This window comes from Lepidochelys olivacea, assembly GCF_965140295.1.
Source record: "Lepidochelys olivacea isolate rLepOli2 genome assembly, chromosome: 1".
Lineage (NCBI taxonomy): Eukaryota > Metazoa > Chordata > Testudines > Cheloniidae > Lepidochelys > Lepidochelys olivacea.
This window is the reverse complement of record NC_140411.1, coordinates 165724959-165749226: the sequence shown is the minus strand read 5'-3', so window position 1 is coordinate 165749226 and position 24268 is coordinate 165724959. Positions and strand designations below refer to the sequence as shown.

At 41.4% G+C, this 24268-nt stretch overlaps 1 protein-coding gene across 4 annotated transcripts in view; it reads right to left on the bottom strand.

The window, feature by feature from the left end:
- Nucleotides 1–301: 301 nt before the first annotated feature.
- RCAN1 (regulator of calcineurin 1) overlaps nucleotides 302–24268 on the bottom strand; it is an 82295-nt gene continuing 58328 nt past the window's right edge. For 2 of the 4 annotated variants that reach the window (XM_084617691.1, XM_084617693.1), the window contains exons 2-4: nucleotides 12446–12619; nucleotides 5741–5900; nucleotides 302–3245 (exon numbers count right to left, since the gene is read on the bottom strand). In XM_084617691.1, the coding sequence (XP_084473817.1) occupies nucleotides 3073–3245; nucleotides 5741–5900; nucleotides 12446–12619 (507 nt within the window). In that variant the 3' untranslated portion in view covers nucleotides 302–3072. Of the gene's footprint in view, nucleotides 3246–5740; nucleotides 5901–12445; nucleotides 12620–15086; nucleotides 15326–20714; nucleotides 20826–24268 lie in introns of those variants that run through there. The other 2 variants (XM_084617694.1, XM_084617692.1) reach the window with 2 other exon arrangements.

Sequence of the window (24268 nt, the reverse complement as noted above, 5' to 3'; positions counted from 1 at the left end):
ATGACTAGGCTTGCTGGCTACGTATATGAAACTACTGACACTATGAAAAATATTTTTAAAGAGATTAAACAATGTTGTAAAAGACTATCAAAGACTATCAAACTGGATTCTCCCACCCCCCCATAATTAATATTAAATTTGGTTGGCAAGGATGTGAGCCTACCAAGTAAGCGGGGACAAAGTCCTTATCCTAACATAAGTACATTTTTGGATGCTTGAAGTTTAAGCATTTTTACACCAAAATCTTGAACTATAGTTTCATGCATAAACAACACGACATTTATAAGTAGACAATCCAAATATTTTAATTTAAATATGTCCCATACTATACAATCTTATAAAATACCAGTTTGTCTTAACAGAACAGCTGTTATTTTCATACAGAAACAGAGTGATCCATACACCACATTGGTGCTAAGAGAACAGACATAGGCCAAGATACATAAACTGGGGGCGGACAGCAAGATGGGCAGTTACCGTCCAGTAATCCATGTTCACAAATACAGTTGAGAGTGGCAGAAACTGCAGCCAGCCCAAATCATTCATAGTTCTGAATCTGAATGACTACCTTCAACCTCCATTATGCAGAATGTCTCAATGTGTACCAACATTCCAAATCATGTCACTGTTTGTTTTACATTCTCTTTTCTATTGAAGATAATTGATGCATCTTGGCAGTCCCATAGAAGCAACAGTAACAGCACCCAGTGTTCAGGGTCTATGCTGGCAGCAGAAGAGGAGATGGAGGAGAATGCTACAGAAATTAGGCCAAAGGTTTTGTGCTGAATGAAGGGCAAATATAAAACATCTGCATCAAAATTTAGCAGCAGTATCTTTGGCTACATGGGAAGCCTTAGAAAGCTATACTAGAGACATTTGTGTGCTTTGATGTTTCTCTAAGTTTGGTCATTGTATCCTGCACTTAAAAATAAAAAGAACAAAGAATGTTATGCATTGCAGTCTGATGTTTACACTTCAGTAACAGAAAAGTAACTCATGTGCCCCTGAATTTATATACTGTATGAAATCAGCAGTAAAACACAGCCTGACCTAAAGCTATGCTGGGTGACATTCTACACCTGCAAACTTGGTATCAAACAACATAACATACACAGGGAGAGCATCTCTCTCTCTGTCACAGATAGGAACCAAAACTCAGCATCAGTCTGTGTGCATGCATGCTTACTGTAAATCTAATCCATCAGAATAGGGCCCTACAACTCCAGATGATTACTGAGGTTTAACAGGTTTCTGTTCTCTTTGGTCACAATAACATTGTGTGTCTTGGTCAGCACAATGGTACGCTTTTAGTGGTGTGGAGTCTATACTGTATTATCAGTTGGAATGATTGTACAAATTCATCGGTACATACAGTATTGTATTCTTTATAATATTTGTCTATTTCTACCCAAAAGTGTATTATGTTGGGCTTCCAAGTCAACATTAACTACAAATGGCACATCATAACGCATTTCATTTTAATGCAACAACAGCTACAATGCTGATCCCAAGCCTAGTCTTACTACTAATGAAGCTAATGGCAAAGTTCCCACTGACTTCAAAAAGAGGATCAGGGTCTTTATTTCTAAAAACGTCTGAACCCCCAAAATACCTCTCCTTCTAAAAGAGAAACATGTCCTCCCCCAACAGTATATTTTTGTCAATATATTAGTATATTTTAAAAAAGTATTAAAATATTTCAAAGTCAGAATCTCCATTTTAAAAGCAGATTCTTGGAAACACTTGAACTGGTACAGCATGTGTTTGTTTGTTATGTAAACATGACAGAAAACTTGTACATCGTTCGTCACTGTCCTTAAAACAGTACTCAAACCAAACAGAATGAAAGCTTATCTGTTCCCACAGCAAGCCATCACCTGAACTGATAAAGCATGCATTATTACTTGGTACTAAGCATTTCTAAATACCAGCCTGTTTTGGAAACAAAGCCAAAAGAGAATACATATTGGACGGACATAGCCATTAGAAAAAATACAAGTGTTCAACTAGTATAACAATCCCATCACAAATTAATGGGGAAAAGGCACTCCATCCCACTTAAACATACCACACATCTGTCATCTATTTCACATCATGTGTGTTGAATCACTGTTAAAATGTGTAACTGCACCAGCTACAATGTACAAGTTAATGTAAAAAGTAATACAGCTCAGGTTTTCTTCCTTTGCCATACTTCTCACTGAAAACTGTACACTGCTGTGAATATACAGTACTAGCTTTATTTACATTTTTAAGAATTTTGTTTTTCAAAAGGAGAAAATCAAAATAATTGAACCAGCATTACTTAAAAACGTATAACTTAAAGTTTAAATAACTTAATACACTTACTTGAACAATTTTCCTATTGCACAGCTTTTTCCATAACTTTGCTAGACAAAATCCCACATAAGCATTTAATAACAGATTAAAATTTTAAAAGCACAAATTATATTGCACCAAAATAAGGTGCTACATAAATTGTATGTCCACTGGAAACTGGGTACCAATAAAACATACATACAGTAAGACACCCAGGATGCTGAGAGATAAGCATTGAAGACAACTTCCCAGATTTCAAAAAGCGTGAAGTGAGAAACTATATAGAAAATAATGCAAAGTTATTTTTGAACATCAGTAAACAACATGCACAAAACAACCTAAGAAAAATGTTTACAATTCCCATATCCTTAAACCATCTCAGTATCACATGTACTTCACATATGTCTAGCCTATGAATTAGAGGCGTATCATGTGAGATAGAACAAAGAAAGCTTTCCCCATCTGTTTTATAATGAAGCAGCCTAGGATTCCTTATCAAGGAAGGTTTCTCAAAATGCCTTTTTCTGATCACCTAACTCTGATCTGGAAGTTTATTTTCGGTTCCATACATATTAACCAATGTGCAGCATTAAAAACAATGAGGAAACTTCCAGTGTTTTTCTGAGTTAAATTACATTGGAATTTCTCCTACTATTGCTGCAGCCACTGCCACCAAACCTGTGACCTGACACTTCCATAGTAAGCATTTTTCTTGTATACGTCTACTTGAAACCCTTGAAAGTTAGAACCACTTCAACTTAAATGAGTAGGAGTATACTCCGGCCTTCTTGTCTGAATAATTTTTGGTTTGGGTTTCTTCATGCCTTCCTCTTCCTCCTCCACTTCATTTTCCTGGTCACTCTCACATACGTGGACAACAACACTGGGAGTAGTGTCAGTTGCAGCATGGAGTTCATACTTTTCTCCTGAAAGTTAGAACATTAGCAAAACTGATCAAAAAAGCTCCATTCTACACAGTAAGCACAGAACAAACAGTCTAAATTTAAAAACAACAACAACAACGAGTCCTTGTGGCATCTTAGAGACTAACAAATTTGTTTGGGCATAAGCTTTCATGGGCTAAAACCCACTTCATCAGATGCCTGGAGTGAAAAATACAGAAAGCAGTATAAATATTACAGCACATGAAAAGATAGGAGTTGCCTTACCAAGTGGGGGGATCAGTGCTAAAGAAGCTAAATCAATTAAGGTGGAAGTGGCCTATTTTCAACAGTTGACAAGAAGGGGTGAATATCAAAGGAGGAAAATTACTTTTGTAGTGCTAATGAGGCGAATGCAATCAAGGTAGACATTGCCCATTTCTAACAATTGACAAGAAGGTGTGAGTATCATTGTCCTACTGTTCTTACAGTGAGGAAGTATTTCCTGACATTTAATCAAATCTTCTATGCTGCAGTTTGAACCCCCTGCCCTCTGTGCAGGACTGGCTATAGGCAGAAGCAAAGCAAGCATGTGCTTGGGAAGGCAAAATTCCAGGGATGCTTGGGCAGTTGCACTCTCGGAGCTTGGGGAGGCAAATTTTTTGCTTGGGGTGGCAAAAAACCTAGAGAGGGCCTTGCCTCTGTGGCAAAAGAGACATCTTTTCTCCATCTTTTTTATGGCAGCCTTTCAAGTATTTGAACACTGCAGTCGTGTCCTTACTTCATCTATGCTGTTCCAAACTAAACATACCCAGTTCCTTCAGCCTTTGATCATATGGCTTGCATTCCATCCCTTTGATCATCTTTGTCGCTTACCTTCGGATCCTTTCCAGTTTCTCTACATCCTTTCTATACAGCAGTGACCAAAACTGGACACACAACTCCAGCTGAAGACTAACCAGCACCAAGTAGAGTGGTACTATCACCTCCTGTGACTTGCATGCTATACCTTGGTTATTGCAACCCAAAATTGCATTTGCTTTTTTTGCAACATCGCATTGACGACTCATGTTACGGTTGTGATCCACCACAATTACCAGATGTTCTCAGCAGTGCTGCTGCCAAGCCAGTTATCCCCCATTCTGTATTTGTGCATATGTTTTTTCTTCCCGACGTATAGCACCTTACATTTACCTTTGTTGAATTTCATTTTGTTGTCCATAGCCCAGTTCTCCAATTTATCAAGATCCCTTTGAATTTTAGCTCTAGCCTCCAAAGTGTTTGCAACTCTACCAGGTTTGTCTCATCCGCAAAATTTGAACAGTATGATCAAATCTGATCATTCAGGAGAACTGTCCATCTCCATACCATGAAGATTTAAAACCACAGAAGCAGATTTCTTCCAAGGCTTCCACTGGCAGAAGTTAATGAAGTTAGATATAGTTTTGCTGACCAAAACCTAAAGGGCTGAATTCTGCCCTGGGATTCCTGTGTAACAACAGAATTCGCTAGAAGGGATTTTACACATCTACTTGGATAGCATTTAGATAGGCTGTGTTATAATTTTGTTATGTCCATTGATTAGTCATTAGTCAACCCTACAATTTATTATTTTCAAATACCTTTTCTGTAGGAGAAAGAAACCAGCACTCATATTTCTGTGTGTGTTCCTCTGGTCACTTTTTCTTCTGTTCCACTCAGTTTGGTATGTTTTATCCTCATGCTTTTAAGACCTAAGTATCTTAGCAGCTGCATCACCATACAAATTGTGGTGCTTGCGACATCAGATATTTTAGGGAACCAAAGAGCAAGCCAGGCTGGATAGTCTGTAAGGTGTCCCTTGCACAGTTTTTCCCAAATAGTTCTACAGAAAATTGATGAAAGCTCCCACAGAACAAACAAGGGATTCTGCCTCCAGCTCTGCAGATAAATGGGAGCCAGGCTCTTAGAGCTTCCTCTATTCCCCTCTGCCACTGACTTACAGTGTGATAAGTCACTTATCCTCTCTGATTTCAAAAAAACCTTTATCAAATGGATACAACACAACATCACAGTGGTGTGAGACTTAATATGTGCAACGTCTGCAAATCCTCTGATGAAAGTGGCTAGACCTATGTCAGTTATTAATTTACTGTCAGATGGTTGAACAACAGCAACCGTGTTTAAGAAAAAGTAGTAGCTATATAGTTAAAATATAAATATTTTAGAAGTGCCATTTTATTTCTGGGGAAACTTATGTTAGAGTTACAATTTTATTTTAAATTTTATAATCTTATAATTCATGTTGTATGACTCAGCAAGAATGTTTTCTTCTGGCAAGGATATTCCTATGGAAATTTTTATCTTTTTGATACAAAAAGGTGATTTCGAAAACAATCCTTGACATAAAAAAAACTTCAGAGTGTTTTCTGTAGTTAGTAATTTAATTGATAATGAACAAATATCTTGGAGGAAAAATCTTTTTGAATTATTACTAGTATTCCAAGTCATTTTTTACTCAAACACAAGTATTAAAACTTTAAGCTTAGAATCCTTCTTACCTGGCCCTAGCTTGGAGATAGCATAGAGAAGGTCATAGTTAATGACTGGTGTAGCATCTTCTACTTGTTTCCAACCAACAGGAGGAGAGGCTGGAGGTGAAATCAAAAACTGTTTGTCTGGTTTTGGTGGAGCCAAATGCGAGCTTCCAATGTGCAAAGTCTGGGAGAATAAAACAAATGATTAAATATTTGATTAATGGAAAATTAAAAGTATCATTTGCATGGAATTTAAAGTTTGAACAGATATACTTCAACAAGCACTCAAGGTGGCAGTATGTAACTGTGTGATAACATATCAAACATACAAATTCAAAACCACCTTGCTGACAATGCTGTCAAAACACGCAGTGAAGTGTGCGCATCTGCTTTTTTTTTTTCCATTTTTGTTTTAATATACAGTTATTTCATCAGAGAAAAATCTGCTCCCAGAAGACCAAAATAGAGGGAAATTAAAAAGGGGCTGTAAGGTCTAATGATAAATGGTGTTGAAACTTATCACAAGTGGTGAAAATTCCAGAAGGTATATAAATAAACTGGCTCCTTCAGGATTGTCCCTGAGGACATTTGAAACAAACACAAAGGATACCAAGAAGAAAGGAACACTCGGATTGATCTTCCCATTAAAGTTAAAAAAAAGGAGTGCCTAATGACAGCAGCTGAAAGTGCACACATTTTCAGAGCTGAGGTACAGTTAGAGATCTCCTTGGTATTACTGATACTCAGGAATCCAGCATTCAGTAACCCACTGATGACTCATATAGATGCACTGGTGATGCTAGGCGCAGGCTCTGTGGTGGATTTGGCGGCCATGGCATCAGGTGGTGGACCACCTTCTGTAGGGTGCCCGCCCGGGAAGGCGGTTAGGGGGAGTGAGCATGGGGAAAGGGGGACTGGGGTGAGGTTGCCCAGATCGAGGCCAGCCGGCAGTAGATCATCCTCTCCCTGGGTGACCGGGGTCAAACCTAGGGCCTCAATCTCCTCATACACGGAGGAGAGGTTGTCTTCTGCTACTCCGGGGGCCTCTCCTCTGGGGCCCGCCTCGACGGTTGCTTTGGGGTTCGCGGGGGGTTCGGGTGGTATCCGGGTAGAAGGGGCTTCCTCAGGGGTCTCGGAGGGGAGGGTCTCCCGTGGAGGGGAGATTCTACCTTCCAATGCCATTCTGTCTTCCCCTCCCGACACCAGCGGATGGATCTCACTCGTGGGCATAGCGGAAGGCTCAGTATCAGTGCCTCCCTTCCTGGTCTTCCGGGGGGCCTCCGCATCGGATGGGTGCAGCGGAGCTTGAGCCTTCCGCTTGCCTCGCTTCCCCTGGAATAGGGTCCAGCCCTCCATAGCGTCGTCTGGGGGTTGGGTAGCAGGGGTCGTGTCGGGGGGCAGAGGTGATGGTTCGGGGGGGGGGGGTAACGGTGAGGCAGCATGAGGGGCGGGGGGTTCTCCTTGGGGCGGGCCCTCTCCTATACCCGGTAATATCTTTGCTGCACCCTCCTCCATAGGCTCTGCTGGATTGTTAATAGCAAGGGTGGGACTCCCTTGCTCGTCTGGGCGTTGTAGGGGAGGTGTCTCTTGGGCCCGGACGGGAACAGCGGTGGATCGAGCAGGAGGAGAGGTGGTTTCAGGTGCGGGCAGCCAGGGGCGTCGGCAACGACGGAGCCGACATCCTGCCGGGTCTCGGGGATCTCGGGTGCCCCTCCCCGCTGGGTCAAAGGGCAGTCTCTTCAGACATGCCCCGCTGAGCGGCAGAGGTAGCACCGGGCTTCTCCCGTGGAGTAAAAGACCCGATAGCGGGATCCCTGGTAGGGGACTAGGACGGACTAGTCGAAGGACCCCTCGAGCGCCTCTCCGTCACGCGCCGGTGGCGGCGGTAGAAGCTGCACTTGCCGGCGGAACGAGAGGACGTGACGGAGGGTGGGGTCCTTGCAGCCCAATGGGAGAGGGCTGATGACAGAAACAAGTTTCCCCAGGGTGGAGAGAGCGGGTAACAGGGCGGCATTGGGTAGAAAGAGAGGGACGGAGGTGAGGACTAGGCAAACGCCCAGGTCCTCTAGCGGCTCCAGGTGGACAAACACCCCCCCCCACTGCCAGGCCCTTGTCCACCGCCTCCTGGGCGGCAGCCTCCAATGCTAAGAAAAAGAAGATCTTCCTGTACATTTTGGAGGCTGCCACAATAGCCATGGGTCCTACCACCCTCGCCAATGCCTGCACGTATGTCACCACGTGGGGCGAGGCGGGGACCAGGAGGCAACGGATGCCGTGCTTCCTGGTCATGGTGGGAAAGGGGCCCCGGCCGCTATTGATGGTAGCGGAGGCGGTGGTTGGGCAAGATGACGAGGCGGCAGGCGGGGGGGTGGGGTGCCACCGCCCGGGCATACGTCCTGGGGGCCGGGGGAGGAACGCTCGCAGAGCTGGTGGAGGGAACAGCGGGGAGGGATGCCATGGTTGATGACGAGGCCACAGCGGTGGGGGCAGCCCCTGCCATGGAGGGCCTGGTGGTTTTAGCGGGGCCCTTTCCTTTCTTCACACCCTGGCCTTTCCGGCCAACGGGGGGCGGGGGTGTCCTAGAATCGGGGGGGGGGCGGTGGACGTTGCAGCGGCAGTAATTGCCCGGGTGCCTCCTGCTGCCCCAGCGGGGGCGGTGGCAGATGTCTTGACAGCAGTGGGGGGGGGGGCTGGGGGGTAGGTGGGGGAGAGGCAACTGAGGTTGTTAGAGGGGCCTCACCCCTCTCATTCCCCGCCATTGTGAGCAGGGAGAGACGGGGAGACACCAGAAGGAGGAGGGGGGAGGGGGAAGCAGATTAACCACTCCTCCCTGCTGGGCTGCAGGCGGGGGGGGCGGGGGTGCCAAATGGGTCGGACTGGATGGGGGAGGAAAACAGGAGTTGGGGTCCGGTAATAGGGGCAATCTGTGGGGTAAACAGTCCGGGGCGGGAGCGGGGGGGGACATGGACCCACGAACGTTTGTCCAAAGAGTCTCGTTTGGTCAGCTGTTGTGTTTGGTCTGAGCGGCAAAATTCAAAGCAAACAGCTGAATCCAAAGGCAGATGGCAAGTTGCCAGCAGGGACGGACGGCGGGGGGGCCGTGACGGTCGTAGTAGTGTTGGGGGGGGAACCGATGGATCGGGGGGCAGCTCCGTGCCACACCCCCTGTGCCCCCACAAACGCAATTAAAACACAGTCAAACTCCCCCCACACGAGAGTACAATTCAAAAGTTACTCAGTCTTACGGCCCCCTCCATGATGGTTCGTAGCTTCCCTGGGTGATTTTTTCTGTCAGCTATCTTCTCTTCCGGTTTTGTGATGAGGCTTTCAGCAGGCCAAGAATGTTGCAGAGATAAGAAGAATCTTCCTAGCTCGGTACGGGTTTAGAAATAACAGCAAAACGGCTGAGTCTGGGGGCTTCCACTCCCCTCCTCCGGGTAGCGGGTCGGCAGTCCTCCCCCCCTCCTCTGGGGATTTCAGCTGGGGCAAAAGCGGCGTCCGAGAGCAGGCGTGGGGGGGGGGGGGGGCTGGCAGCAAGCTGGCAACTGACCAGCACTCGGCAGCAAAAAAAACAGCAAAAAAAAAAAACAAAACGAAGAAAAAGCATCTGGCCCGGTCGGGGGGGAACTAAGGCAGGGTCAAAAAGTAAGAAAAATCCAGGCCAGAGGGCTTTAGGAGAGCATAGAAAGCAGACAGCTAAGCAGCAAGTGAAAGAGGTCCCTTTTCCCTGGGTAAGGGAACAGGGAAGGTTCCAGAACCATCAGGAACCTTCTGGAGACAAGTAAGACAGGCTGATTAGAACACCTGCAACCAATCAAGAAGTTGCTAGAATCAATTAAGGCAGGCTAATCAGGGCACCTGGGTTTTCAGAAAAGGAGCTCACTTCAGTTTGTGGTGTGTGTGTGAGGAGCTGGGAGCAAGAGGCACTAGGAGCTGAGAGTGAGAACGTGGACTGTTGGAGGACTGAGGTGTACAAGCATTATCAGACACCAGGAGGAAGGTCCTATGGTGAGGATAAAGAAGGTGTTGGGAGGACGCCATGGGGAAGTAGCCCAGGGAGTTGTAGCTGTCGCACAGCTGTTCCAGGAGGCACTCTAGACAGCTGCATTCCACAGGGCCCTGGGCTGGAACCCGGAGTAGAGGGCGGGCGCGGGTTCCTCCCAAATCCTCCCAACTCCTGGTCAGACACAGGAGGAGTCAACCTGCACTGTGGGTTCAGAAAAACGGCCAAGCTGAGTGCCGCCGTGAAGTTCCAAGGCGAGCAAATCCGCCAATAAGCACAAGACCCACTAAGGTAGAGCAGGAACTTTGTCACAGAAAGTATTGACCAGAAATCAGTATAGTTCTATATACTGGTACAGACCCCTGCACACCCTTGTCTATATTTAGGAATCACTGCCAATGCAGCTCCACAGGCCAACCCTGTTTGCCGAATCAAGGGCTATTTTTGAGGCTGGAAAAGATCGAACTTCTAAGCCAGTGTTATTTGCATCTCTGTATAACAATTAGAGCAGTGTTTTCTTTGCGACTCCACAGGCATCAGGGTTGCTGAGAACCCACTTTATGCTATAAGAACTGTGCTCAAGAATGTAAGCTTTGATTGAAGAAAAATTACATTTCTGTTACGATTGCAGAGAGCATCAAACATTAACCAAGTGTAAACTATGCGGGTAAGTAAGTGTAAGAGTTTGTGCATAGCCAAAATAATTGGTCATCTCAAAGGGGAGTTAACTGATCAAATGATTACCTTATCTAATATTACAAAATAATTCCCCAATATCATTTACTATTTAGTTACTTTATGTAGTGTAGTTGGGTCCCAGGATATTAAAGTTAAGGTGGGTGAGGTAATATCTTTTATGGACCAACTTATGTTGGTGAGAGAGACAAGCTTTCAAGCCATACAGAGCTCTTCTTCAGGTCTGGGAAAGGTACTCCAAGCACCACAGCTAAATGCAAGGTGGAACTGATTGTTTAGTATAGGTTGTTAGCACATATTCTATTCCAAGGGACCATTCAAGGTAGAGTGGCCCACTAACAGTCCTTTGCAGTCATAGGACGAAAAGAGGATTTAGTTGGTTACAGATCGTTGTAATAAGCCATGGCTCGAAAGTTTTGGGCCAGTAAAAGATATTACTTCATCCACCTTGTCTCTCTATTTAGTTGCTTATCATTTTGGCAGAAATCTCCAGCTAATGCATTTATCCAACATAATTCCCACACCTTTCCCCAGGTCCCAAAGCTATAACTGTCACTACTCAAGCTGCCAACTATGTTGTCAGTACAAATCCGTATAGCATCTTAAAAAATAAACGTATATATTAAACACCTCAAACTAAACTTAACTTATTACCACAAGGGACACAATACTAGTACAGTAAAAACTTTTTAAATCTGGCATGTTGGGGTAATAGGGGGTGCTGGCAAGTGAAAAATGCCAGTTAAGAAAGAGTTTGGGTGCGGGTTCCCATTGGTTCCCAGCCAATGGGAGCTGTTGAGTCAGTGGGCGGGGCAGAGGCAGCGCGAAGAGCCATCTGATGGGTCTCCACCTAGGAGTAGCCAGGACAAGTCACTGCTTGTGAGCAGCCTCCCAAGGTAAGCACCCCCCCGGATCCTGCACCCAAACTCCCTCCCAGAGCCCATGCCTGCACCCCCTCCTGTGCCCCATCCCCCACTCTCACACCCCCTCCTGTACTCCGAACCCCTTGTGGCCGTTCTCCGCCTAGGAGCAGCAGGGACATATTGCTGCTTCTGGGGAGCCACGCAGAGCCAGGTAAGGAGCCTGCTGGCCCCACACCAACCGGACTATAAACCAGACTTTATATCAAGATCAGAAAAGCCAGTTTATAGAGCTTTCCAGTTAGTACAGGGCCAGATAATACAGCTTTTACTGTACTAGTTATTGGGATTTAATTCAATAAAGCCTTCCATTCCAGTGAATAAATGTATCTGAAACTGCTGCAGAATCTTCTATAGTTGTACTGTAGAGATGCAGAATATCTAGGGAGTGTTGCTAACAATTTGGCAAAGAGCAGACATGCTTTCAGTCTCCCCCCTCCCCTCCAAAAGTGAAATCTTAGTTATTTTGTTTTTTAAAACCATCTTTGTTTTATGACCCTGGATATCTTTAAGTATCTCATTAGGAGTTCTGGGGTTACTAGATTTTCAATTAAAGCTGGCTGAAAATTGTCAAAATTTCTTCAACAGAAAAGGTATTTGCAATAAAATGGAAGTTTTTGCAACAATATTTCATTTTGATTGAAACTGATGAAAAATTTCAGAACATTATGAAAAAGAAGAAGCTAGGAAGAGAGGAACACTCCCCTCTATCAGTGGAAAAAAATTAAAGTAGTGAGAGAAGATGGTTTTTATATTCAATAAAATCAAGTGTTCTGAATATTCCCAAAAGTTGTTTGAAATTTTACAAAATATACTCCTCCCCCTGTTTACCCAACCAGCTCTTGGTATGACAGTGAGTACTAGATGTCTCCCCCTTATCCCAAGACGGGGCAAACAATACACAAGCAGCCAGAAACCCAACATATTCATTAGCCTCCAAACACTCCTAAGTTTGGAGGTACCTACCTGATGTTTTCTCCAATCAATTTGGTCACAAATGAATGCTACAAATTTTCACAGGTCTTTAAAAAAAAAAACTGTCAACTACAACAGCATAAGACTCAATGGCAAAATGATTACATTTATACAGAAATGCTTGGTAAAACATACCTGAGCAAAATACAGTTTTATTTCCTTTCCAAGAAATTCTGTCTTATGTAACTGGATTCTAGCATCTGCGGCTGATAAAGGGTTGCTGAAGTTTATTCGTACTCTTTTGAAGCTCTTAAAATACTGAAAGGTGATATCTTTGTCATATGTTCTAAAGAGAGATTCAAATTTGGCCTGTAAAAAAAAAATTATATATTTTTAAAAACAAAAGCAGCCATGTACATGCCACATCCCTTTTTTCTTGTAATTTATTCTCATTCCCTCAAGGACAACTGCTGATTATGATGGACTGCAGTTAACAGTGGCATGCTAAAATATTTTATTAGAGAATATGGTAAGCCATTCAAAATAAACCAATCATCATTTATTTACAACATAGCAGCTGCTTTTTTCTTGCTGAAATAATAATGCCTTCAGAGTAGAAGAAAAGATTACAAATAAGTAAAATATATTGCATGCCTACTGGCTTCTGTCTCAATCTTGTGGCATGCTAAAAAAAGTACTATTCACAAGTGATGAAGATCATGGAGTTTTAATTGCTTAGTTTAGTTTATATAGAAATATCTATAAAAAGCAGGCAAAGTAAATTGAGGGCCAAAAGTCCTTACTCAAGTAAACATGAAGGACATGAAAACGGTAGATATGAAAACTGAATAGTGTGCTGTACTAAAATGTGCTTGTTTTTAAGGTAACCAGACACCTCAGTAATGTTATGACATATGAAAACTATTTTTTGTAGTTATTTTTAATTTAGGGAAATGAAGTGTGCTTAAGGAAATTTCAGTTATAATGACACACAGTAATTCTATAACACCCTCCATCTATGGATCTCAAAGAACTTTACAAACGAAGACGCAATTCCCTTAGTAAAGAAAGTATTGTTCTAATTACACAGACATGGAAACAGAGGTGAGGGCCTTGCACAAGGTTAAAACAGTACATTTGTTGCAGAGTGGGAACAGAACCCAGCCCTTCTGACTCCAAAACCTTGTACTTTTATCGGTGTGGCCCAATGACTTAGCCATCCTATCTAGATGACAGTATGAAACTAAGTCCATCAAAAGTTGGCAGTCTTCATTGATGATTTGAGTAACTAATGTTTGAGCTTTTAGAGCACATGGGGCAGCTATCCAAACCAAACTCAGCTATTTACACATTATTTATGAAGAATGTTTCCATTTTTACTTCAGGGTGCTGAGGGGAGGGGAAGGGAAAAATGAGTGTATGGCTGGCATACTTGCTGTTTCAGACTTATTTTAAGCACAATGACTCGCTATGTACAACCCTTAGTAGTAAGTTATGTTTTATGTATTGGCATTTTGTATGTTACTATTTCACAGAATCTTACTGATCAGAATGTTCTGACTTCATGTTCATCTTTCAACTGCATTCAGTTTAATCACTGATTTTTGGATAAGGCTACATAGAAGGGTATAACAAAATAGCGTAATATTTTTTTCTTGAACACTTAATTTCCTTATTCTCTTATATAAACCTTTGGTTATAGTTTTTATTTAAGCTAAGCGTGGTTCTAACTCACAACAACTTTCTACTGCTATCCCAAGACTCTAAGTAACAAATATATATTAGACAAAAGCCAAATATTTCATGTATGCATGTTAACTCAAAACTATCCTGTCTCTTAGTGTTCTAATAAAAGCTAGCTGTATGTAAACTCCAAGTAGTTTTAATACAATTCTCAAGAATAGAACCCTTAGCACAGGAATTTATTGTTAGCTTTTTACACGGGAAAGGAAGCTGCTTTGTATTTCTGAAATCTAAGCCTTTTTTTATCTTTTTTCTATATTACACTACTTGGTGCACCAATATCTCATTCATACCTATTCAGAAAAACAGATTGGTCTATAATTCAGAATTCATATTCACCACTAAACCTTTGGAGACCATCTAGATGATTAATGAAATGTATGGAATCTTCAATTTTATGTTAGCTAAAAAGAAAATTCTGTACTATTATAAAATACTCGCCTCATGGATCAAACTTCCAGATGAAATCAGATGTTAGCATCATAGTGTCTACTAATAAAATCCAATTGTTTTGTGCCTGACAGATGTCTTAGCACTGCTAATCAATAATTCACTACTGTAAGTCCAACATTTGTGTGTTTGTTACTCCTTCATTCTCATCAATTAGATAGCTGGAGTGATTATATTACGTAGCATTCCAACACTACAGAAGTGTCACCAGTTTTAACAATTACAGTGCTACACCAACAATGTAAATTTAAACATCTTCATATATTCTAATATAAACAAACCTATTAGCAACATTCTAAATCTGATCATTGAAAATGCCTTCAAATGAAGTTTTTTCAACTCATATTCACACTTACATGCATATATACACAGTATTTTTATGGACAGACAACAAGTATTTGAAAAAGCAGAAGATAAATATCTTAAAGTCCATATGATACATTAAGACTGAAACATAATACACAAAATACACATTTGCAGACTACAACCTGTTAACCTCTGAAATAGTTCTTCCCTACTTCTTAAGCATTATCTGTTTAATGTTTTAAACAGCACAGTATTTTTCAACTATTTTAGAACAGCACCTATCCTTCAGTATTTAAGAAATTCACAGATCTAAAACTCAACTTTAAAAAAGCCATACCCTCGTTTCAATTTGATTGAAGACATCGCTGTCTGCCACACAGGCAATTAGGGAACCAAAACTGTAGTTAAGGTTCCTAAAATGCATTTTGTGCCTCACTAAAGCAACGATAGCAGTTCAACACAAATCCAAGGCAATTACTTTTAAGGAAGCTGTTGGTTCTGTAGACTGTGTTTATAAAGGAAAAAGTCCAACCCCCTCAAAAAAGCGTTCAGTGCATCCCGTAAGTGACAGCAAATTCCTGAACAAAGTCCTGCATGCTTTAAGGCAGTCAGGGACAAAATGTAAGCGACTACTGGAAAGAGGTGACATCAGCACATTAGTCAGCTTTCCTATGCTAATTAACTTTGCTTTGGAAGATGGAAAAAACAGCTGAGGTTTGCACAGCAGCTGCTTTATCAACTCCTCTTGCAGCATAGTTTCCATTGGTAGTAATTCCATTCAGCACTCAGACAACATGCTCTTCACTTGAATGGGCCAGCCCATCTTAAGATGGAAAATGTTACTGCTAACAGCTCAATGTCTACAGTAATAAGCAGTAATTAGCCAGCAGGGAAATTTCAAGACTTTGAAAACTAGAAAACAAATCCCTTAGTAAATTTACTCCTTGTACTTTCTGAAAATGTACAAGAAGTTTTAAATTGGGGATTAGAGGAAATCTACTTTGAAAAATATGTTTTTCAATGAAATACTTTATAGTGGAAATTCATTTTGAAATACCTTTTCCAATTAAACTTTATGGAGTAATTTCCTGCTTCCACTTTATTTGATTCTCTTATGGTCTCAAGGCCCTGTAATATGAAATCATACAAGAGCTCAATTAGTAGTTTACTACTAGGATTTTAATACAAACCCCTAATTCTCACTGGTGTAAAACTGTAAAGCCTACACTTATATCCCCTGTTCAATGAATTCAGAGTGTTGTTCGGAGAAAGTTTCCAGAGAATAAAGCAAGATGGCGAGATTTAAATCAAGGCTATTTAAGTCACTGATTTAAAATATTTATATCAGATCAGATGGGGCCTTTGTAAAGCTAATTTGAAAATCTGTGCTATTGCAACTATAAATTTTAATCTAACGAACAAAATTACAAATGCTTTTTTTAGTTAGTTTATTTTAGTATAAAATCTACTACAGTTAAGGTATCTTATTTGAATTTTACAAAGCAGCTACAGGCAAAAAAAAAAAAAACCACAGACGATTAAGGGTTTGTAGGACAAGGACTAAAACCAGCATGTAACTTTACTCAAATGAATAGTCCCTTTGACTTCAGTGGTACTACTCATCTGCTTAGTTAAGCATGTGCATAAGTATTTGCAGCACCAGAGGCTAAAAGTTTTTAATATTTGTGTACAAAATCTTTGCCACTTCAAAACAAAATTGCTTCACTGTTAAGAAGTTTATACTTTCAATACATTAAGTTACTGTAAACTATTTTGTACACAGGCCAAAAACTATCAAAACTATCAGCCTAAAATTAGTGTCTCAGGCCCATATTTAGGCACTTAAAGGTGGAATTTTCAAAAGCACAAGTTACACTGAGTTCATCAGAGAACAGCCTAGCACCATCCTCTTTGGAACCCCCTTTCAGGTAGTTGAAAGCTGCTATCAAATCCCCCCCTCACGCTTCTCTTCTGGAGACTAAATAAGCCCAGTCCCCTCAGCCTCTCCTCATAAGACATGGGCCCCAGTCCCCTAATAGTTTTCGTTGCCCTCTGCTGGACTCGGTCCTATTTGTCCACATCCTTTCTATAGTGGGGGCCCAAAACTGGACACAATACTCCAGATGTGGCCTCACCAGTGCCGAATAGAGGGGAATAATCACTGCCCTCGATCTGCGGGCAATGCTCCTACTAATGCAGCCCAATATGCCATTAGCCTTCTTGGCAACAAGGGCACACTGTTGACTCATATCCAGCTTCTCATCCTCTGTAATCCCCACATCCTTTTCTTAAGAACCGCCAGCCTGCAGCAGTGCATGGGATTCTTCCGTCCTAAGTGCAGGACTCTGCACTTGTCCATATTGAACCTCAGATTTCTTTTAGCCCAATCCTCCAATTTCTCTAGGTCACTCCCACACCGCCTTCCAAACTCTGAACCCCTTGTGGCTGTTCCTCCACTTAGGAGCAGCGGGGACATGTCACAGCTTCCAGGGAGCCATGCGGAGCCAGGTAGGGAGCCTGCCACCAGCCGGACTATAAACAAGACTTTCAATGAAGATCAGAAATGCTGGTTTACAGAGCTTTCAGGTTGGTAAAATGCCAGATAACACAGCTTTTACTATAAAAACATTCTAAGACAGGAAAACATTAAATGCTCTGATTTGTTGCCTAATTGCAAGTTATACAAAAATATTAATGGCAGCATTTTCTTTGCCAGTAATACCTGCCATTTTCATCATATGGAGTGAACAGAAGTATTTTAAGAACTCTAAAAGCAAAAAATACCTCTTTGAATATACATATATATCCCAAACCCCACTTCAAAAATGGAAGACTAATTAAAAAAATTCTCTATACTGATACACCCAGAAATCCAGCTTTCAGCAATGAACTGAACAAGTCAACTTAAATCATAACGGTGATATCACAGCATTAACTGACCACATACTTAGTCAAGTTATTCTAGTTCTTGTTGCAGAGTTCTATATTCAGTTTATTTCTACTCAGAAGCCTTTTTTTCCTGAACATCACCTTCATGGTACAGTAAGTGTATTACTAGTCTGCCCAAAGCATGACGTTGTATTTGAATATGGGGGTTCAACTAAGAGACAAGACTTTTTGACCATGTAACAACCATTCTAGATACATAGTTTTAGGGCCTAATCCTGCTCTCACTGATGTCAATGGGTAGCATTCCTCTCGGGACTTTAATGGAAACAGGATTGGACCTTAATTTGCTATGGAAAACACACACTGCATTTACTCACAAAATTTCCATAAGAGGTAATGGAACTAAGGAGAACTTAGTTCTATGGGAAATGAGACATAACAAAACCTATCAGTCTTCCTGTGCTAATGCTCCTCTTCCTGTCACTGAGGCCCAAACAGGATGACTTCATGTTTCTTCCTGATGGCACAGTCACCCACATTCTGGAGACTACTTTTGTAGCTCAAAACCTGACTGAGGCTTCTGGGTTACTATAATACAAGTCAATAAAATCACCAAATATCACTCTGCCAAAAATAAATAAATAAATAATAAATAAAAATTGTCCTGCTCCAAAACTTCCCATATAATGTATCAAGCAGGGAACAAAATGTTTTGTCTTCAATCTGAAAAGTGAAGTTTGGAAAGAGATTAGTTTAAAACATAGTCTAACCCTTGGTACTGTATTTTCATTAAAAGAAACAGTCTACATGCTCGGAGATATTCTGTTAAAAATAAGACAGTGTGTATTAGTTTAACTATTTTTTGTTTATAAAGAACTTGCTGTGTCTTTATACAAGAAAATAAATGTATACTGTTAACTATTCTGTTTTATCTAATAAAGTGTTAGTAATTAAAGCAGTACTCTACCTTGAAGAACTGAATATCTATTTCAGAAGCAATCAGAAGTTACAACAAAATAACTATTACAACTTCCTGATGTTGTGTGACAACTCGGTGGCAATGTTGTTTTATGGCATTTGATATCACCACACAAATGACACATCCTGAAAGAAACACCGAAAAAAAACACAGAATTTCACAGAATCTGTATCTGGCTGCTCTAATACAATATCACCTTTCCTTCTTGCCAACTCTTGACTACTAGGGACATGCACAATTTGATGTTTTGCCTCCATGTTGGCCTGGTGCACCAGCAGGGGGAGAAGAAAGGGGAGGCAGAGAGGGACCCTGCCTGCCTAAATTGAGGTGCGTGCGGAGCCCCCGGCCCGCCCAGGGGCCGCAGGGACATGCTGGCTGCTTCCAGGAGCGGCATGAGGTAAGCACCACATGGCCAGAGCCTGCACCCCAACCCCGAGCCCCCTCCTGCACCCAAATTCCTTCCCAGACCTTACACCCCCTCCTGCACCTCAACCCTCTGTCCCAGCCCTGAGCCCCCTCCTGGAGCCCACACTCCACGCCCCCTCCTGCACCCTAAACCCCTCCCCCAGTCCTGAGTCCCCTCTAGCACCCAAACTCCCTCCCAGAGCTTGCACCCCCACCCCGTCCCAGGCACAGCCTGGAGCCCCCTCCCACACTCTGAACCCCTTGTCCCCAGCCCAGAGCAAGCACCCCCTCCCACACCCCAACTCCCTGCCCCAGCCAGATGAAAGTGGGTGAGAGAGAGCGAGCGATGGATGGAGAGGGTGGAGTGAGCAGGACAGGGCCTCGGAGAAGGGCGTGGCTGGGGCAGGGCCTCAGGGAAGGGGCATGGCAGGGGTGTCTGGGTTTGTGATTAGACAGTTGGCAACCTTACACTCTAGCTGGATGCAAGAGGAACCTGCTGAACACATGACAGGGCTATCAAACATATAAGTGGCACACGAGATAAGAGAAACATGGCAGCTCTGCTTCCTTAATGTTTTCATTTCCAGCCAAAGCCTCAGGGATTGTGACTGATGAAGCCCAAGTTTCTAGAAGCTGATTTCTGCCACTAAGTTGCTGTGTGAGTAGAGAAGAGGGTGGCTGGAGACTACAGTCCCCTATTCTTGTACCCTCTAGCTACTCCTCCTCCAAGATGCTTAGTTGGTAGCAGTCTCAGGGCACAAAAGCAGACTTGAGTGGAAGCCCAAGCAGCAGGGTTTTTTTGGGAGGGTTGGGGGAAGAGAGATGATGGGTAACTGATAGGTGACAAGAGGATAGTGGAAATATGAATGGACAAGTGGTATAGTGGGAACATGAAGGGGAATAAGGAGACACTGAAAGCCACAGATGGTGTATAAAAGGATATCAGGAATTCCAGGGGACACATGCAAGACAAATACAAAGAAAGGGGCACAAAAAAGAGGAAAGCCACAAACATCGCCTTTTTTTAGTTGACACCTATGCTATCACTGACTGGGAGACCAAGGAGGAAAACCTATGTAATATTAGAAGTTACAGAATTGACAATGCTGTTAAAGAAATGTTTGTCCTACAAGCAACAAAACCAGAATTTCATAATCCAGCTGTGGCCTTCTTGCACTTGGTGAATGTTTACACCAAACCTCAAGGGTTGCACTTCATACCCCAAACACCCCCACCTTATTATACAGTTATTGATTTTCTGTGTCTATGTACTGTTTTCATTCCTGTTTTTATGTACTACATAAAGTTTAAGATAATAAAGGTTAAACACTATCCTGGAATGAACTTTCCTAATAGCATTGATAGGTTTTGATTTTCAAAGTCAGGGAAACAAGATTATCTATACATGTCTGGTATCAGGAAAGTATATTTTTTGCGCATGTGTGAAAATTAAAGTCAACCTCTTACCCAGATCCCAATAAAGGAACAGGAATGCATAAGTGTGTGAAAGGCATTCTAAAGAACAGGATGTGAAACACAGTCTGCATTCCTGTTTTGCACTCTGGATAAGAGGTTATTTTTAAGGCACACTCTGCAAAAAGAACTGAAGAAATTACTCAAGGGGGAAAAAAAAAAAAAGAGGCAAACTCAAGTTAGACAAACATACAAGCAGTCATCCAAAACACTCTGTACCTGTGTAAATGGGTTTCCTGAATACTCGAACCAAATCATCAACATTTTAGTCATACAAGAAACCTCTTTGAGCATCTCTAATTTTGCAGTCAGTGGGAGCAAGAAACTTTCCTGTAAGGAGAGAAACTAATTTAACAAGAGGCTGCTGTCTTTACATCTTTGTCAGCTGGCTGATCCACAAAAGAGTAGTAAGGACAGGGAGCTAGAGAACTTTCTTACCTCCCATATAGTGAAAGAGTCTATGCTGGCAGTTATCAGTAAATGGGGCTTATAAAAGGTAATATGATAGAGAAACAGGAGAAATGCATATAAAGAGGGAGATTCTGCAATAATTTTAACAGTCAAATATTTTGGGGTTTTGTTTTTTTTAATTTTTTTTAATCTGGATGTTTTTGGTTTTTTAATGCCTCTTTTGGCAAGTCTAACAGGACTTCCCTGTTAAAAACAATTGGCAGATACATTCTGCTGGACATTAGACTGTCTGTGGGCACCTGACAGCCATGATCTTTCTCCTTCAGCAAGGAAAACAGTGCAAAGTGGATGCATGTTCTTCTGCAGCTATGCAAAAATACAACACTCTTGCAGCTACTTTAAGTAAAGCTGTAAGTCCCTGCAGTGGCATGCAAAACCATACATGAAAGAAGTTAGGCAGTGGTTTTGCAGTTGTTCTCAATCAACACCATAATAGAGGATAAAACAAAGTATATCCCAAATAAAAAATAATTAATAAGACAACCAAAAAACATCATCATGACTAAACAGCAGAGTAAAAGGTGGTTAGAGGCAAAAAGGCATCCTTTAAAAATTGGAAGTCAAATCCTAGTGAGAAAAATAGAAAGGAGCATAAACTCTGGCAAGTCACGTGTAAATATACAATTAGGCAGGCCAAAAAAGAATTTGAAGAGCAATTAGCTAAGGACAAAAACACTAACAGCATTTTTTTTTTCAAGTGCATCAGAAGCAGGAAATCTGCCGAAGAGTCAGTGGGGTCACTGGGCGATCAAGGTGTTAAAGTAGCACTCAAGGAAGACAAGGCCACTGTGAAGAAGCTAAATTGATTATTTACATTGCACTGAAGAGGATATGAGGGAGATTTCCACACCTGAGTGACAGATCTGAGGAACAGTCCCATATTGAGGTGTCAATAGAGGAGGCTTTAGAGCAAGTCAATAAATTAAACCGTAATAAGTCACTAGGACCAGATGGTATTCACCCAAGAGTTCTGAAGAAATTCAAATATGAAATTGGTATGTAACCTATAGCTTAAATCAGCCTCTCTACCAGATGACTGGAGAATAACTAATATAGTGCCTATTTTTAAAAATGGCTCCAGCAACAGTTCTGGCAATTACAGGCTGGTAAGCCTAAATTCAGTACCACGCAAATTTGCTCAAACTATAGTAAACAAAATCATCAGAGATACATAGATAAACACGATATATTGTGGAAGAGTCAACACAGCTTTTGTAAAGGGAAATCATGCCTCACTGATTTACTAGAATTCTTTGTGTTGATAAAAATGTGGACAACAGTGATCCAGTTGATATAGAGTACTTAGACTTTCAGAAAGCTGTTGACAAGCAAATTATGCAGTCATGGATATGAGGGAAGGTCCTCTCATTGATCAGTAACTGGTTAAAAGACAGGAAACAAAGGGTAGGTCTAAATGATCAGTTTTGACGATGAAAAGAGGTAAATAGCAGGGTCCCCCAAGGATCTGTACTGGGACACATGTTGTACAACCTGTTCATAAATGATCTGGACAAGGGAGTGAACAGTAAAGTGACAAAATTTGCTGACAATATAAAATTACTCAAGATAGTTAAGTCCAAAGTTAAGTGAAGAGCTACAAAAGGTATCTCACACAACTAGGCAACAAAATGGCAGATGAAATTCAATGCTGATAAAGACAAACTAATGCACATTGGAAAGCATAATCCCAACTATACATACAATATGATGGGGTCTAAATTAGCTGTTATCCCTCAAGAAAGATCTTGGAGTCATCGTGAACAATCCTCTGAAAACATCCATTCAATGTGCAGAATCAGTCAAAAAAGCTAACAATGTTAGGAACCATTAGGAAAGGGATAGATAATAAAACAGAAAATATCATAATGCCACTATATAAACCCCATGTTATGCCCATACCTTGAATACTGCATGCAGTTCTGGTTGCCCCATCTCAGAAAAGATATATTAGTGGAGAATGTGCACAGAAGGGCAACAAAAACGATTAGGAATATAGAACAGCTTCCAGACAAGGAGATATTAGAGACTAGGACTGTTCAGCTTAGAAAAGAAACTACTAAGGGGGGTGAAATTATAGTGATCTATAAAATCATGAACGGTGTAGAGAAAATTAAAAGGAAGGGGTCATTTGCCCCTTAATATACCAAACACCAGGGGTCACCCAATGACATTAATAGGCAGAAGGTTTAAAAACAAACATAAGGAAGTACTTCTTCACACAATGCAGAGTCAACCTCAATGCCTGGGGATATTGTGAAGGCCAAAAGGATAACTAACTGGGTTAAAAAAAGAATTAGATAATTCATAGAGGAGTTAGGGATATACAGACTCTATTGTAACACAGGTGAGCCAATCAAACATGCTTTTTCCTTAGAGGATTTATTACATTTCCCATATTTTATACATTTATTTCAGCCTGGAAACTGACCTTTAGAAAGTATTTAAATATCAATTGATTACTATTTACCACAGTATTAATGATGGCAAAAGCAGCGTGTGTTTAAATGGAGGAAATTGTGAAACCACAAGTCCTTTGTAGTAAGTTATCCGCTGGGTTTTGTTCTTCTGGGGTCACAAGTGAGTCATAAGGGAATTATAGAAGCTTTGTCCCAGAGATACAACACCTTTTTAAATAAAGGAAACAGCCTACAGGAAAACATGTAGCCAGAACAAAATGGATAGAAATACTTGGAAAAGAAAATCCAGTGACACTAAAGGATGATTCTGTAGTTTTTTTCTTTAAAAAATGAGCGCGTAACACTTTTGTCTTGAAACAATGTGTGTCACCACGATGAGGAAATTTAAGAGGCTGGTAATGTGAAAAGTGATTTTTTTACATTATTTACTGGATTTGTAGGCCTCTTTAGAATCAGCTCTCCTCCTCTGCGGTAGAAGGAAAAATATCCCAAGAGGAGTTTAAAAAAAAAAAAAGGCAACAAACCCATCTATTTAGTAGCACATTTAAACAGTGTAAGAATTTTTAACATAAAATAGCAATAAGGAAATTCTTGTTAAATAAGAAATAAAGATCTGAAAAACAGTTTCACTGGAGATAAAAGTATCTGCAAGATACATATAGAAGAATAGAAATAAGTAATAAGTAATGTTTTTTTCCTAAAGATATACACCATACATAAAAATACATTTAAAACTTCAGGGGTGAATTTATTACTGTGCTGTGGAATACAGGAAGCATCAGATATTCTTCCCACTACTATACCTAGGAAAAAATGAAAGCCGCTTGAAAATAGAGTTTTAGAGAGTATTAGTTTGAACATCAGGTCTGGGGAAAAGTTAGACAA